Raw genomic sequence first — 16,856 nt, forward strand, 5'->3', positions numbered from 1 at the left:
CTGGAAAATTGCATTTTGATAAATCATTGAAACGATGGACGATTTATATTGTGCGAATAGAGCACGGCGGCAGGAAGGGGGTGTTTAATGGAAATAATGGCCGCGAGACGTTAGCCACTGAAAATAAAATATATTGTGCTTTTTGCCATTCGTCGGTCACAAAAAAAAAAAAAACCATTCTAATCGAACGCTTAATTTTAATTTTAATTGGTCGCACTTTGTGCAAAAAAAAAAAAAAAAAATATTCATTAAAAGTTTCAAATAGAAATACTAAAAAAAAAATTAAATGAGCGTAACGGCTATAAGTAATTTAAAGATTTAAATTTTTATGTGTTAAATTGTTGTTTAATTAAAATCTTATGTTTTTTAAAACAATCCGACCGTAATAATGTCGTTATTGTAATAAAATAAGCGTTAAGAAATTATAATATCTCAAGCTAATTTACCACTTGGTATCACTTAATAAGTTAGTTTGAACATTGCCGTTGCTAGTTTTAAAAAGCAATATTAACATAATTCAACGATTAGTGATTTATCTTTTTAAGTATCACTGTTTTTTTTTTTATAAATTACTATCAAAAAATGACTATAAAATCAGAGTAAAAAAAATGTATTTCACAATCGAGAAGTCGTCGTGATACAACGTTAAAAACGGAACATAAATTACAGAGATAGGCCGACGGTATTGTGCAATAACTAATATGGGTAATTTGTGAAGTTTTTTATGGTCATCACGTTTTGGTTAAAAATGGGCTGGAGGACAATTTTTGGGATCTACGGCGAACAAAAGTCGGATTGATAGACGCATAAAAGGAATTTAAATATAATAATAATAAAAAGATCCGAAAGCACAACAGGATATTTCATAGGTTTTTTTTTTTTTTAAAGAGGGGTTTTGAGCGAAATTTAAATGACACTCGCCAAAACGGAGCCCCATTAATCATTGGTAAAAGGTGCTCCACTCACCTGTCGACTGGCAAACAATTCAATGGAAAGAATATCACTAATGAGATCTTTTTTGTTTCGTTAAAAAAAAAACCGTTTAAAAAACAAGAGCACTGACGGTTATTTTTACATTAATCCTTTACGAACCGAACAGCGAGTGGGCCACAGTTAGATAAAAGTGTACACGATTAAAATGTCCTAATTTTTTAATGGCACTACCTTTGCGGTGTAAAAAACAACAACAATGCAGTATTTCTAATTTGCATGTAAAAAGCTGCTCGCAGTACATAATAATAGGAAAATAATTAAATATTTTTTAATAATAGTAATAGAAAACGAAAATGCATAAATTATCCATACCTCGTGCATAACCTAATCTTAAATGCATTGCACAGTATTACTTGTGTTCACCACCGTTGGTCTTAAATTAGGCCGTGTTTATTTAAATACAGCTTACAAATTTAAACACCGCGATAAAAAAAAATATAATTTAAAAGTTACTGTGACCTTTAAAGTTATTTTTGTTATAAAAACAGTATACGAAATACAGCAGCGGAAATGAGAAAACTTACATTTTCGAAAACTTTAATAAGAACGGCTTTTTCATTTAATTATTGTATAGTTTTTGCGATGATAAAAATAGTACTAATTTCTATACTAATTTGAAGGTATTCTTCTAAAATTTTGTTAAGTTTATTATAAACCTGTGTGCATGTAATATTTTTCACTGGCGTTGGAAAAATAACGTGTTTGGAATGCGAATGAGTTGACTGATTTTGTTTTGTTTGTATATCATACGCTACGGTTCACGTTTAATTAAAGAAATGTTGTGGACACTGGACGTAGAGTTTAAGAATTTAATTTATAACATGATAGTAAATATAATTGTATTTTGTTGACGTCCAACAAATACGGTCTATAACTACTTCTAAAGTGTAAGTAAACAATTTGTATTTTTAAATTGTAGGATAAAAAAATATGCGTCTTCGGATATTGTACGGATAGTTTTTGTTATTTTAATATTTTAATCCGAGTTCTACATTGCGCCTACTAGTGGCTCCGGGGGGACCTATTAGAAACTGCCGCCGTTACAGTGGAGATTTTAATCAAAATTTCCATATTTTTTTATTCATATATTTTTACACCACAGAATAATTGTATATAAGACAAAACAAATGTTTAGCAATCAACACTCCGTTGATTTGATGACATATAGATTGAGGTCCAACCAATATATTATTATAGTTTGGTTTATAGGAGATAAGAAAAATGGTATACGAAATTAACACGTTAGACGCGTCCAATGGAATATTGTTATCAAAGGTAAAAAATTATTAATTACCATAGGAATTACCATAATATATATATATGAATGATGTTTTGTATACAAGGGGTTGTATGAAAACAAGAGAGCGGGGGGAAAAGAGAAATAGTTTTCCACGCGATTACTTTTGAATTTTTTAGCTCCGGCTATCTTAATGCCTGCTTTTGCTGTTTATTTATGTACGTGCCTCGGTAAGAAATTAGAGGGAAGAAAGAAATAATAAAAACGAAATAGCCGAGCAAGAATATATAGGTGAGGTCGACAAAGAAGTTAAGAGGTATTGCGATGATAAGCAATCAAGTGTGTAGAAGGAACACGGAAACTGGCAAAAGGCCCAGTCAATTTTCAGCAAAAGGTAAAAGGCGCCGCCCGAATCATTTGTATGACATAAAAGGAAGAAATGAGAATGAAAAAAAAAAAAAAAAATACGGAGGAACAGAATAGTAAATAACTGTTTTTTTTCCGTTTCTTCAACGCGGAAACGCGCCAATATTGTTTGCCAGCGGGTGTGCTCAGGTGCTTATGAGTTACAGAACAACGTTGTTTCTAGATCCTTTTCCTAATTAAAGTTAATTACGACAAACTAGGTCAAACAAAGTTAACACTCATCTGACCAACACATATAATCGCTATTTACATTTAAAGCGGGTTTTTTGTGATAAATTCATTATGAAATAAAATTATTCCAAGCCGTGCTTTTTGACTGTGATTTTCATGTCCTTAATAAGATTTCAAAAAACGGATAACCTCCGAGAGAAAAAATATTTTTTACAGAAATGTAATTCTTGAATTTCACTTCGCATTTGTTGGCCAAGTATGGCACTTCGTATTTGTTATTCCAAGCGATACACATGAATCGAATAATGTCGGTAGACATATAATTAACTACTATAATAGCGGATATTTCATAACTCCCTAGTAGTTGTATTGTATTTTATTCTGGATATATATATATATATATATATATATATATACATAAAAAAAATCAACGACGATGGAAATGAAAAGTGTCCCACTGATATCTTTCACCCGGCGATGAAAAACGAGTCCCGCGGGAAATGCTCAGCGGGTATTAATTCGGGAACTAATGAAAAACACCGAAAACCTGAGAGGCGTCGGGAATAGCTACACCGAAAACTTTTTGCACAACAGCCGGGCTTAATTTCTTACACCGAGTTCTGGTGTCCCGTTATTTATTTTCGAGGACGTTTTTGGGGAGGAGGGCCAGCCGACGTGATTGTCGTTTTTAGTAGTTACTAGTCAGCGATATACCATTTACCATCAGTGTCTGTAAGTCTCAGACGTAAACGACCCAGTGCGAGAGGACGTGCATGCATGTGATGTATGCATAAACTTTGGTCACTAACTTTTGTAGGCCGTGTGGACACGGACAAACGCTGCGCTGTTGCGTTGTTTATCATCAAAACGAGGAATGCAAACCTCAAGGAGTTAGCAAAGCTAGTGAAATCACTGTTTTAATTTAAATTTTAGCATACTACATACAATATTATTTTATAGACATATTATGTACAGTACACAATGTCGTTGTGGAAATAAAGACGGATAGATATGAGAGTTATCGATTTAGAGACAACATCATAGGAACGCCTGTTCTTCAAACCAGTATTGTTGCAAAGTCGAAGTGAGTTGTAAAAAAAAATATTTCTATAACTCGGAATGCGCGAGGGTTGACGAGGGTCACTGTTAATTCAAGGTTTTGAACATGATTAATGATTTCGACAAAAACGCACTGGCCATTACGCGTTAATATTATTTGCCTCAATTAAAATATAAGATGTCATTTTCATGATATTTCGACAAAAATAACAATTTACCATCGCTATAATACTTGATATGAAAAAAAAAGTCTTTCTATCATATCAGTCACCAAGACTCGCTGCTGATTTATCGAATAAGCTCTGCAATCGTCAATAATAGCTATACATACATATTTTATTTATTTTCTTACCTTCGCTATCAATAGAGAAGTATCCAAGACCATCGCCGTCCACTATGGAGTAGCCGACCCTAGACGCGTCACCCGGGGGATCGCCGTCCGTGGCTGTAACCGTTGTCACTAGAGTACCGGGCGGCTCGTTTTCATCGACGAATGCTGTAGCATAAAAACTGCTGAACTCGGGCGTGTAAACGTTTTCGTTGACGTCGACTATTTCTACCGTCAACAAGGTCTCCGAAGACAAATACGGTAAACCACCATCGACCGCCTTGACGATCAAAGTGTGCACCTGTCTCTGTTCGTAATCCAATTTGGTTACCGTCCGGACGGTTCCAGATAACGGATCGATTTCAAATATCTTTTCATCGGCTTCTGAAGATGACGTTTCCGTTTCCAACGAATAAGTTATCCGTCCGCCTGAACCCAAATCGGGATCGACCGCAGTCACTATTGCCACTACACTTCCTACCGGTAAATCTTCCAACGCTTTGACAGTGTAATTTTGTACGAGAAATTGGGGCGCGTTATCGTTTACGTCACCGACAATAATTCGTATTAGCGCTTCAGTGTGCAACGTCAAAGGCTCTGGAGCTGAATCCGACGCCCTGACGGTCAGCTCGTACAGTTCTTGTCGTTCACGATCCAAACGTCCGGAGATATAAAGATTACCAGACGTTCTGTCGACAGAAAATTGCATGGTATCCGTCATCAACGAGTATACTACTTTACCGTTTTCACCCAAGTCCGGGTCTTTGGCGTTTATTTTAAATATTACAGTTCCGTTCCGAGCGTTTTCGCTCACTCGAAAACTCGACACTCTCTTGTCCACTTTGGGCGCGTTGTCGTTGACATCCAAAATGATCACTTTCAGCAACTTCCAGGTGGACCTCTGTGGTTTTCCCAAGTCGGAAACGGTGATGTTTAAAGTATACTCGTCCCTGGCCTCTCTGTCCAGATAACTGACTACGTTTAGATCGCCCGTGTCTGGTTCGATCCTAAATAGGGAGTCATCATCACCATCCGATACACCGTATACAAGCTTACCGTTATAACCGAGATCCCGATCTCTTGCTCGGATAGCCAGAACGGTGTAGCCTAGAGACACTGATTCGTTGACTTGTACGGCGGCCGGCAAGTGTATGAATTCGGGTTTGTGTACATTTTCTCCATACCGGCTGGGCATCATGGCGAATGCATCATCTTCACCGACGTTGTTCTTCTTGGCTGTCTCGATAGCTTCGTTCATCCTACGAACCACGCCAGTCTCTCGACATTCAGTGTTGATAGAGTCGTCTGTAGCTTGTGTCTTCTTAGTGTTCACCAATGAGATATGCAGGCTTGTCAAGTCCGAATAATGGAAACCATCAGTGGCAGTTACTTTTAACACACGTTCTTCGCTTCGCACATCGGTCAAGTCGCATGTTACCGATAGTATGCCCGACGCAGTGTCTATAGCAAAACAGTTGTCTTCATTGCCGGACTCTACCCGGTAGTTGATTATGTCACCGTCGTCGAAATCCACCGCTGACATTGTCATTATATCTTTGCCGATAGCGGTAAATCTAGGGAGTTGAATTTTGCAGTCGATTTTCTCAAACTGAGGCCGGTTGTCGTTGACGTCTTTTACTTTGATAACTAGTTTCATTTCCGTTTGTCTTCTGTACGGGTAACCCCAGTCCGAGGCTCTGATGTGTAGCACATACTCACGCCTCATCGTCTCGTAGTCCAAGAGTTGAGTGGTTTTTATGATGCCGGTGAAATGATCAATGTCGAATGGCACTGGCTTTAAATTGGCTATACTATAAGATATATAACCGTTTTCACCTGAATCTTTATCACGCGCTCCGATTTTAGTCACAAAGGTACCGGCCGTTTCGTTTTCATTTATTGTCACCTCCATTTGATATTTTTCAAATAGAGGGTCATTGTCGTTGGCGTCGACAACGAATATTTTCACCTTTGCAGCCGATTGCTTCCTGCTGCCGACATTACCTTGATCGATTGCACTTACTGTTAAGGTGTAAGACGACTTGTGCTCTGCGTCTAATGTCACAGCAGTATACAACATACCCGTCCGTTTGTTCATCCGAAACTCACCGCCTTCGTTACCGCCGACAATTTCTAAAAACACTTGAGCGTTTTTGCCTTCATCTTTGTCAGTAACTTTCAACTTGATTACTGGCGAATTGATCGGTGCAGTTTCAGCGATGTTCACCTCGTACAGTTCACGTTCAAATACGGGAGCATTGTCGTTGATGTCGGCGAGTTCAATGTGAATCGACTCGTACGTATCTCGCTCTGGTGTCCCGGAATCGACGGCCCTCAAAGATAAATTGTATCCTTTGGGAGCCGTTTCTCTATCCAACATGTTTAGCACGACAATGTTATATTCTCCATTGCGACCCGTCTCTCGGATTCTGAAATGACCGTCGGGATCACCGTCGACGATTTCCAAACTGCGAATAACACCGTGTAACCCTGAATCTCTATCCGTCACTTTAATGATTGCATATATGTCACAGTTAGACTCTTCTACCACGTGAGATAAATGCTGTACGTATATTTCTGGGCTAAACAGATTAGCTTGCAAAATATGGAATTTTACTGTCGCCGTACTCGGTCTAGAGAGTCGTTTGACACCTCGATCTTCGGCTTCAACGATAAAATCGTAAGACCTTCTCTCTTCGAACTTCAACGGTCTAGTGATTGTAACGATACCAGACCTCGGGTGTATGGCAAACTGGTCTGTCCTCTTTTTAAAACTATAGTAAACCTCGCCATTCACTCCAATGTCAGCGTCTTCGGCGGACACCTTAAGCACGCTAGAATGGAGCGGCGTGTCTTCTGGAATATTTTGTTCGTACACATCGGGATAGAAAATTGGACTCAGGTCGTTTAGGTCTAACACCGTCACGACTACATTGGTGTGCAATTCTAAGGAAAAGTTGTTTCTTTTTTTGTCTTTCGATTTGTCGGCCGATGTTGTGATTGTGGCTTTGACCTCCAAATTGTGCTTGTCTTGGCGCTCTCTGTTTAGAAACTCGTAGTCAGTCTTCGTCCGGATCAAAAGGAACCAAAAATTGCCCACTTTCTTTTCCTCGGCTTTGAAAAATTTTACTTTTTGTTGAGACGCTAACTTGTACCGTACAACAACATCTTCGTCCGAACAATATATGCCCATTTTTTCTTCCGTACGGACATAAGTTTTAACGATGGCATTTTCTGGTATCGTCGCATTATACAAATCGCGAGTGAACCGTAAATCTGCTAAGCTGCCATTTCTTAACGAGCAGCAACAACTCGATATTAAGAATACAAAAATCAATGCTAGAGGATTGATTAACAGTGTTTTGTACCCTGTTTCCATGTTAGCCTTTCTGACGGAACGCCTTCTGTCACCTCATTGCTGTATTATGTTCATGTAAAGGCCCGCACATTCTTCTGCAAACAAATAAAACAAAGTTCACCATTAAAACAGTCGACAGATTTCCGATTTCTAAGGTAATAAACTAAATTGTTATCTTATATTGTAGACCTAGTTTGTCAATATTATATATTAAAACATTATTATTATATATCAAAACAAAGATTCATTAGATTCCTAATATACACGTGATAATACTATTTTATGTAAATAGCGAGAATAATGGTGGCAGTTAACGCATACCGACATAAGATAATAATCGAATGATTACTAGAGGGGTTAGTTCAAATTGCTGAGAAACACGATAAACACATTACGACTCAAGAAAGCCTGAGGAGTGCGACAATAAACATAACTTAAAACTAGCTTACAGCTGTAAGCGTAAGATAAGAGCTAGATGAATCCTTTAATATAAATTTAATAAAAAAAGGGTAATAAGATAAAAAACAAAGGTTTTTAAATAAAATAAGCTCTTGGTTTATAGTAATTGTGTTCATTTTGCTCAGAGGGGTTATCTGGTTAGGTGTGCATGTTAATATTAACATATTATATGAAGAGATACCCACGAACACGAAAACAATGTTATCATTCATAAATATACTTGTAATTCCTGCTTCTCGAGCAGCTGTAGTTGAAGAGAGTAAATGCAAATTTAAATGACCTCAGCAACCGTGTTAATTAGAGAGTCTGCCATTGTAAAGTTTTTTCGGTGTGTGGTTAAAAACCATTAACTTGTATTTATTCAACGTAATAGAGTGCTAGCATAAATATTGCCAAAAATTGCACCGAATACCTTCGTTAATACGTTCCAAATTAACAGTACATTTTTACGCCTACATTAGTTATGTACGCAAATAAGCATCAGCACAAACATGAAAATTACAATCGCTATTATACTGTAGTTATATTAGAGATATTTTTTTATAGTAATTGTATGCTATCATATTTTATGATCTTAATATTTCAATGAAGTTTTCTAAGTAAAAAATTTTAATTATTCGAAACGAATCCAGGGAAGGAACAAAATAATTAGTATTGTGCGTCAGAATTTTTAATAGCTTTGATAAAATAAATCTTTATTAATAATTTAGTCAGTTTCTAGAGAGATGAGTTGCACGAAAGTATTTATAGTAAAATAAACATGCGTTTACTCTTAAAAAATGTACAAGTTTTTTCCATATTATTATAATTTATGTGACTACTTTCATTCTTTTGGACCTCAACACACATACGGGGTAGTATGTGTGTTGAGGTTTTGAATAATATGTATTATTATGACCGGGGTAGGTCATAATAATACATATATCATTGCTGTACAGGGAATTACTTCCCAGTGCGCCGGTGGAAAGAAGCGAGTGAAACTTGCGCTCTTCATACTTGGTCAGGCTGCCCAATAGTCGATCATTTTTAAACTGCACATGAGTAGTCCCAGTGGAGCCATGGAAGTAACAAAAGTTTCATATTGCGTAGGTAATACAATACTGGCGTTAGATAAACGTTTGATCTGAATATACACGTTAATGCGAAATGTACCTGTATATTTTACATTTTTAAAAAACTTAATAATAATTGCTAAACTGTACGTGAATGTGGATGCATAATTATGATGCTCTTATCAAAAGTTGTTTTAAAATTATTATTGTTGTCGAATTATTATTAATACAAAAAGACGGCGGCAATAAATGGAAAATATTTCCTTCTGATAGCGATTCAAAATACGACAGTCTACTGACGATATCTTTTCGCTGCAGCATATGGTTTGAAAGAGGCAACTCGAAACTATATTAATCTGATTAGAATACGATTTCTTGGTATGTGCGGAATTCGGTAAAGAGGATTTTACAATATTATTGGTCTCCAGCATAGTTTCTGCGAAATATCAATATTCATCTCATAACATTACGAAATTGTTTGCATTAAATTCGACTTATTGAGATATATACAATTTAAAAATAAATCTATAAACTGAAACGATTTTTGAAGAAAAAAAATAGTTACAATAACGACTTAAATTTTTACATTTCAAATATGACTTTGTTAAACATTACGTATACTATATATTACTATATACAATAATATTGTTGTAATAATACATATCAAAAAGTTATGAAATGTTTATTATGATTTCCTCGATGTACCTACTATGGAAATACATATGATATCAGTTAACTATCTTGAATATAATCGGAAATCGGCAATGTAATCAACCGCTGGCCATAGGATATAGACCAAAAGTGTAAACCATGTCGGATACTGCGAAACTCTTTAATAGCTACTAGTTTAAGTACATGTACTGACAATTTGGGCGATATTCGGAACGAGATGTAATGGTATAACGATTTACTCGCAAACACGTATACCTACTATTTGTCCGGCCGGGTTTGCCGTTAATGAACTATAGGGGTATAGTTATCCCTATCCATATCGTATCCGTTTTACTTGCCGGTAGACCGTAAGTTTCTCGTCGATAAACTTATGTTATTAAATCGCGAAACAGATATCGGAATACCCTTTATGTTGTTTGTGTGTGGCAGCGTTTCTCTTATAAGCGTAGATTATGTTTTAATTAAAATTCAGCCACCGAATAAATATTATATTTGTGTAGGACCGACCACTCTCAATAACTTCAAAAAAAGTTATCCGAAACTGGTTATCGATCAGTCAACATTTTTAGTACATTATTTTCAATTTAAAAAGTTAATAATATATATATATACGTTACCGTTTAAGTTTCACTTTTACACTTACACGTTGTTTTTTATTTTTTCAGACAAAATATTATGTATGATGTGCAGTAGGTTTATGCGCCTTGGCAAATAAACCAATATATTACAGTGAATTGCAGAGAATTTTAACAAAAAAAAAATATAAATAAGTATTCACTTGACATATGTATTGCCTACGGCGTTATTGTACGGTGTTTTAATCAAAATGCGATGTAATTCGGGTGTGCTGTTGAGTGTACGAAATAAGTAAAGAAGATTTTGGCTTTTCGCACAATTACTCGATTAAATACAATTATGATTTTCCCGGAAACGCGGTTAAAACGTGTGTTAATTCCAAGTAGCAACTCGTTATCTCTTACTTTTGGGCCATACTCGCGAGCGCCTACCGTGTGTCTTCCAAGCAGCTTTTTCATTACATTAAACGACAATAATAATACACGAATAAAACGGTAATAGCTACCAAACACAGTACACAACACCGTTTCAGAAGTTTGGCGGACTAAGTCATTACTTACTACAACGGCCCTGTTTAATCGTGCTTTTGTGCGTCTGTTCGAATACTCGATGACGAGAAATGCACATTCAGCACTAGCCGTTTTATAAAAATATAGTTTTAGTTTATCTATAAATTCAACAGGAGTCAAAGTTTTATCATTAGAAAAAAAACGCACGAAAAAACCCGGTAGTTTAAACACGAGAATCGATAATATAATCACACTTGAGCGTTCTTAGTATTTGTCTAAAACAATATTTTGTTTCACATAATAGCCTATTATGGTTATTACCACTTGAAATCTACCTTATATCTGTAGTTAATATGATAACTTATTTTATAAGCTTATCTGTTATGCATATAATTGCATAGAGCAGATTTTTTTATGCATGTACATAAAAAAAAAAATACTGGTAACATGAAACGTATGTTGAAGACTACTTGGTGTCGCAAATTGAATTTTGTAGTAAATTCGTTTGCTATCGTTTTTAGATTTAAAACAACAGCGTTTGTATTATGGTACCGTATCGTTGAAGTGTTAAGTCTATTTAGGGGGAAAACTTATCGGTCGAGTAACATAAAGTTTATAATATTATAATGAGGGTATAGCAGTCCGCAGTATTCCAGATAAACAGTGATTCCACAGAAGGTTTTGAACTAGAGTTCTCGGTAAGGTTGTAAGTATCAAAATTGTTCAATATACTCGCCTTCGCCTCTTCATGTAAAACGGATAACTCATTTATGTATTTAGTAATAAACATCAAACATTGAAACTATGAAGCGCATTTCGCCTACACGTCTTCAAAAAAGTTTTGCATCGTTGCGTGGTGTGCTTTTCCAAAACGGGTACATTGTAAAATCATATTTAATAAAGCCCATATTAACTTTCAAATTAAACAACAAATAAAGTAGTTTTTAATTAAAACACTTAGTAATAACTCAACAAAATAGAAAATTTATTAAATAGTTTTTAAATTAATATTGTCCAAGTGGCCCAGTCATTTTATAGTTATGAAAATTAAGTTCAGCCAACCAAATCATCTTTCTCCAGTCGCTGTACGGTGTACCTCTACTTCTAAACCCCTTTTAAAATCTAAATATTTCAATTTCTTCCCTTCTATTCGAATCGCTCAAACCTTAAATCTCGACGTTCTCATTTCAGCTACTTCCATTTTCCTTTCATCTCTTTTGTGGCCGACATTCACTTCGACGCACCATTGCTGGCACAATCACATCCAGATCATACTAAATACGTAAATTTCTCTGTTCTAAATAACTATATACTAATATAAATAGCAACAACAATAACAATAACCAATTCATATTTTCTACAATTTACAATAAGTACTTTATTTTTATTTGCGAAGGTATTTCAATGAAATTGCGGGTATTACGATCATATAATGGATATTATACTTGGTGTTCCATCATATTATAGAAGTCTTGTTGGGCATACGGCCGACGTGCGCGTGTCGATGCGCGAAGGTAAGTGTAATTGGGCGAAATCGTATTTTACAGCGGGCCGTAACTTTGGCGGATTATAAAAACAAACAAAAAGGTCGCGCCCAACTTAAGTTCGGTAAAGCTATTAATCGGAATCTCGCTTTGATGTCGTAATTACAAAACTTAAATAAAACACGGGAAAGGTTTTCTCTGTGTTCTGTCGCCGCCAAAGTGCGCAGCGATCATCTAATAAACGGGATGGGTTCTGTTGAAAAGAAAAAAAAAAAACGTCTCGTTTACAATATGATATCATTATTGTAGGTACTCGGGGCGCCGTTAAGAAGCGCAGGCTATAATGCCCGAGTGAGACTGTATTATTTTTTATTATTATTATTATTATAGTTTATTGTGTGTACAGCCCGGGTTCGTACACAAACCGGAACGGTAAAACAATAAAATTCGATTTTGATCCCGGCGCTTGTATAAACGTTAAAACGCGCCCGGCATTTCAATCGGACAATATTGCACATGAATGCCGTGAAAAGCCAATGGCGTTTTCGATAAACGACAAAAGGCCTTCTTCCCCAGTCGCCTTACCTACCAAACACCGTTGTTGGTCGGGTCTAGAATGTGTCGACGACGTCCAATGACAAATTATGCGTCAGCAATGGAAATATATACTACTATTCGCCGTTATAGTTTTTTTTTTTTTGTCATACGCATTTACCTATACAAATTGTATAAGCTAGCTGTTGTCGCCGGCGAAATATCGACAATAAAGGTCAACAAACGCGGTCACCGGCAGAAATGAAACACGTGCAATACCTATATAATATCTGCACTGTACTAGGGTAAAGCTAGAAAACGATTAGTAGGTGCACATTCAAAAGCAGAACGAAACAACCAAACCACGTGCGCCAGCAGGAGGTATATGGGAGGAGCGTTTTAAGTTTTTGGCGAAAAAGTAATCGAAAACAATTGTTTTCACTTAAAAAGCGGTTTCGTATGAGAAAAAAATATTGCTACGGCGAAAACAAAAATGAGAAGTTGAAAAAAAACTCATTATTTTTTCTCTTTATACTTCCGTACTTCCGCTTCAGTTATAATTTGTGTTTTGGAATCGGTAAAAAGTCGGCAAGTTTTAGGAAACGCATTGCTCCGCTGAAAGCCAACAAGTGCTCGGCACACAATATATAATATATTATTTCTGGAACTCAAAGCTAGAAGGTACCATGTAGGATAATAGTCTTCGCCGTTTAATCTTTATCCGGGAACGGAAATAAAACGAAGTCACTAGGTTTACGCCAATATATATATAATAATTATTATAATACTATAATATGTATATTCAATTGCCCTTCTGGCTCTGGCCGTTGTCGAGAACTTGTTTTCTTCTGTCGGAGCTCTGTATAAGACATAATCGAATTAAACGTGTTAAAAAGGTATTAATAAATTGTTTATTTCGTTTTAACTGCAATCACTTTAAATTGATTTGAAAAATATCATAAAACCGTATTAAAACGGTTGTTAAATAAAAGAACAACGTTGTTAGGAACTATATTTAATGGCGAGAATTATTGGAATGAGTTAAATGAACAATAAAAAATGAACAAACAATAAAATAATTTACTAAAAACAATACGACCAGTCGGTATGTTTCTAAGAATTAATTTGTACAGCCCAATACAAACGCGCGTATTCCCTTGATTTTATCAATAACTGACAAAGTAACAATAATTAGAATTTTCCTTTATTAAAAAAAAAAAATTTCATGTAAATATTAAAGGTACCATTTATCTTAAAGTACACATTTTGTTTATTCCCTCAACGGCAATAGTATCTGTTCATTAAGCGAAGAACAATACAAATATTTGAATTAATCGTTTATTAAAAAAAAAAAAGTGTTATACTGACAGTACATGCTATGGGGCCTAATGAATAAAACTTGTGAGATAAAACTCTTGAGAACTATAAGTTTATTACAACTTATTTAATATAGTAAATATTTAGTATTCTTATTCAATATAATATAAACGTTTTACACGCAGACTGATTACTCAAACGAGTAACTTCATTTTTAGAGCGTTAATTTTTTTTTCAATTTAAAAAACCATAGGGAACAACAAACAATTTCCAGAGAGTTAAAATCACACATGAGAACCAAATGAAATGAAGGGAGTGATAGACAGCCAGCGGGCCGAGTTTTTGTGTATGTTGTACTCACAGTGAACGTCGGGTAAAATGCACCTGGCAGTCCTTTGTCGGCCGCCACGGTCTACCATGGCCGGCAGCGTTGTTAATTTTAAAAACTATAACGCAAAAACGGTTACAACTATAAACACGTAAGTACCCACGCCGAAATCATATTTGTAAATAAATAATAATTAATAAAGCCACCGGAAATGCAATAACATTACTTTTTTCTCACTTCCCAACCGTGGTATTGTAGTCGATACACAGCCTTGTTAATTTGTTTGAATGTCGACGAGCAGCAGCATCATTACAGCACTCGAATAATAACAATAGCGATTTTTAAATAGAAATTCCTGGCGCGTTTCAGACGGTTTAAAAAAACCATGTGTTGATGAAAAACCAAAATAACCGTACCGATATTTTTCGAAACATTCCCAGGACTAACCTCGGTGTTGCCTCTTCTGCCCGAGGCGAACACATGGACTGAATGATCAAACTCTCCGCTGAACCGTTGATCCCTTGTCCCTACTCCCTTAGTGTAGCCACAATAGGTTGGGTTACCTGCTCGACCCGGGGTCGCCCGCCATCGTTTCACGAACGCTGTAGGGTAGTTTTCAGAACAATATTTTTCATAATAATGCACTCCAGAATTCATCAGAACGAACTAAACCCACATTTATTTTCTAATAAATAGATACGAACAATTAGCACGAGTATTTTAATGTAGACTGAACAATGCGTTCTAGAAAAACTATACATGGCCAATTATTGAAACCTTAAAAAATTTAGCATTAATTTATATCAATATTTTGTTCAGTAGCTACAGTCGTTGTACGCTGTATTTATTTATTATTATAAAATGATCTTGCGCAAAATGAGGTAATTGAGTTAAGAAATTATATTAATCAACTACCATCAAAAAACCAATTAAAACTCCATATTATTTCTCGTAGAATAAATTAGATGGTATTTCATGTATTACAAATGTAATACAAACATAACATAATTTATGTAGTTTATGTTCATGAAAATAGATTGTCTACATTATGTTGGTATCTACTTTTTATAAACATAATAGTTTTATTATAATTGTGATGATAATTTGTATCAAGATACAAATTATTAAAGATTGGAGTTCACTTGTTTGTAATTTGTAAAATAACTGTTCTGAGCCCAATTTTTGGGCGTATATAAAAATAATAATAATAATATGTGTTCCCAAGGCGATTATAAATAATACTACATTTCTTTTTGTTGGTAACAATGATATATCATAAAAAAATGTAAGAATCCAAAAACCAAGTAAGTATCACATTTATCATAATAAAAACACCCATGACCCAACTCTAATGGTATTTGTCATAGTTTGATTTAAAAAAAAATTCTCAGCTATAATCAAATAAAAAAAAATGAATATTTAATAAACAATTTACAACAATTATTATTGAAATTTGAAATCTACTTATGAGTTCGGGATCAGTGATTTTCTGTAGGCGTCCAGGCCTTAAAACGTTTTTGTTACTTAAGGATGATTCGTTTGCAGCTCAATAAACCTTTACAAGTGCGTATTGGCTAATTTACTAGGTTTTTGTCGGTTAACCGAATTTTAATTATTTGGAATTTTGAGAGAAAAGTACTTTTTCAAATTAAAAAAAATAGTTTCATTAAAATACAAAAAAACTGAATTATTTAAATAAACTCCGGTTTCCGACCAAGTCTACTAAGTAACCAACGCATTTGTTTTTACAGAATTGAAATTGGATCATCTATAATATGTTGCTTGTGTGATAGACAGATCACATAGGAAGTCACCGTTCTCATTCCACATAAGTATACTGAAAGTTTAAAATAAATATTTTTATTTTATACTAAGGAGCTTTATTCTTCATAAAGAAGTTCTACAGTACAGACTTAAGTTTAGCATTCACCTGTATTGTCACCTATAATACGTTCAGACAATACAATGCGACACTCAACATCAATTATCGTTAAATTGCGTTTTGGCGCGTCTCGTCATAATTGGCTTTTTCAATTTTCATTTTAGCTCATACGATTATTATAACTTATAGACATCAAACAGTGTATTAGCGCCTCACGCGTGCATTAGTCAATTTTGTTTACGACCTTTGCCGCTGTAAGAGTATAAAATTAATTTTACATCGTGCACATAAGTGTAAAAGCTGCAAAGACCGTAAAAGGCAGCTATTGCATTATCGTTGTTGTTGGCGTTTTACAACTATGTGCATGGTAAAATTTAGTGTATGGACAGCTCTTTTGTGTCTCCGAAACCGCGAAAGCCTATTACTATTGTTATTATAATGTAGTGGCTCGACGACGTTTGATATTCTAAA

The 16,856-nt window shown here is 35.2% G+C and overlaps 1 protein-coding gene across 4 annotated transcripts in view; it reads right to left on the bottom strand.

Moving 5' to 3' along the window:
- The window catches only part of LOC126846979 (fat-like cadherin-related tumor suppressor homolog), a 157,289-nt gene that overhangs the window by 48,675 nt on the left and 91,758 nt on the right, over positions 1–16,856 (bottom strand). For all 4 annotated transcript variants that reach the window (XM_050586897.1, XM_050586899.1, XM_050586898.1 and 1 more), the window contains one exon: positions 4,239–7,667. In XM_050586897.1, the coding sequence (XP_050442854.1) occupies positions 4,239–7,593 (3,355 nt within the window). In that variant the 5' untranslated portion in view covers positions 7,594–7,667. The remainder of the gene's footprint in view (positions 1–4,238; positions 7,668–16,856) is intronic.

Source organism: Adelges cooleyi, unplaced genomic scaffold (genome assembly GCF_023614345.1).
Source record: "Adelges cooleyi isolate 19-005CV unplaced genomic scaffold, UGA_ACOO_1.1 ACOO_flye_CR_arks_rails_tigmint_CR_PRNA_9, whole genome shotgun sequence".
NCBI lineage: Eukaryota > Metazoa > Arthropoda > Insecta > Hemiptera > Adelgidae > Adelges > Adelges cooleyi.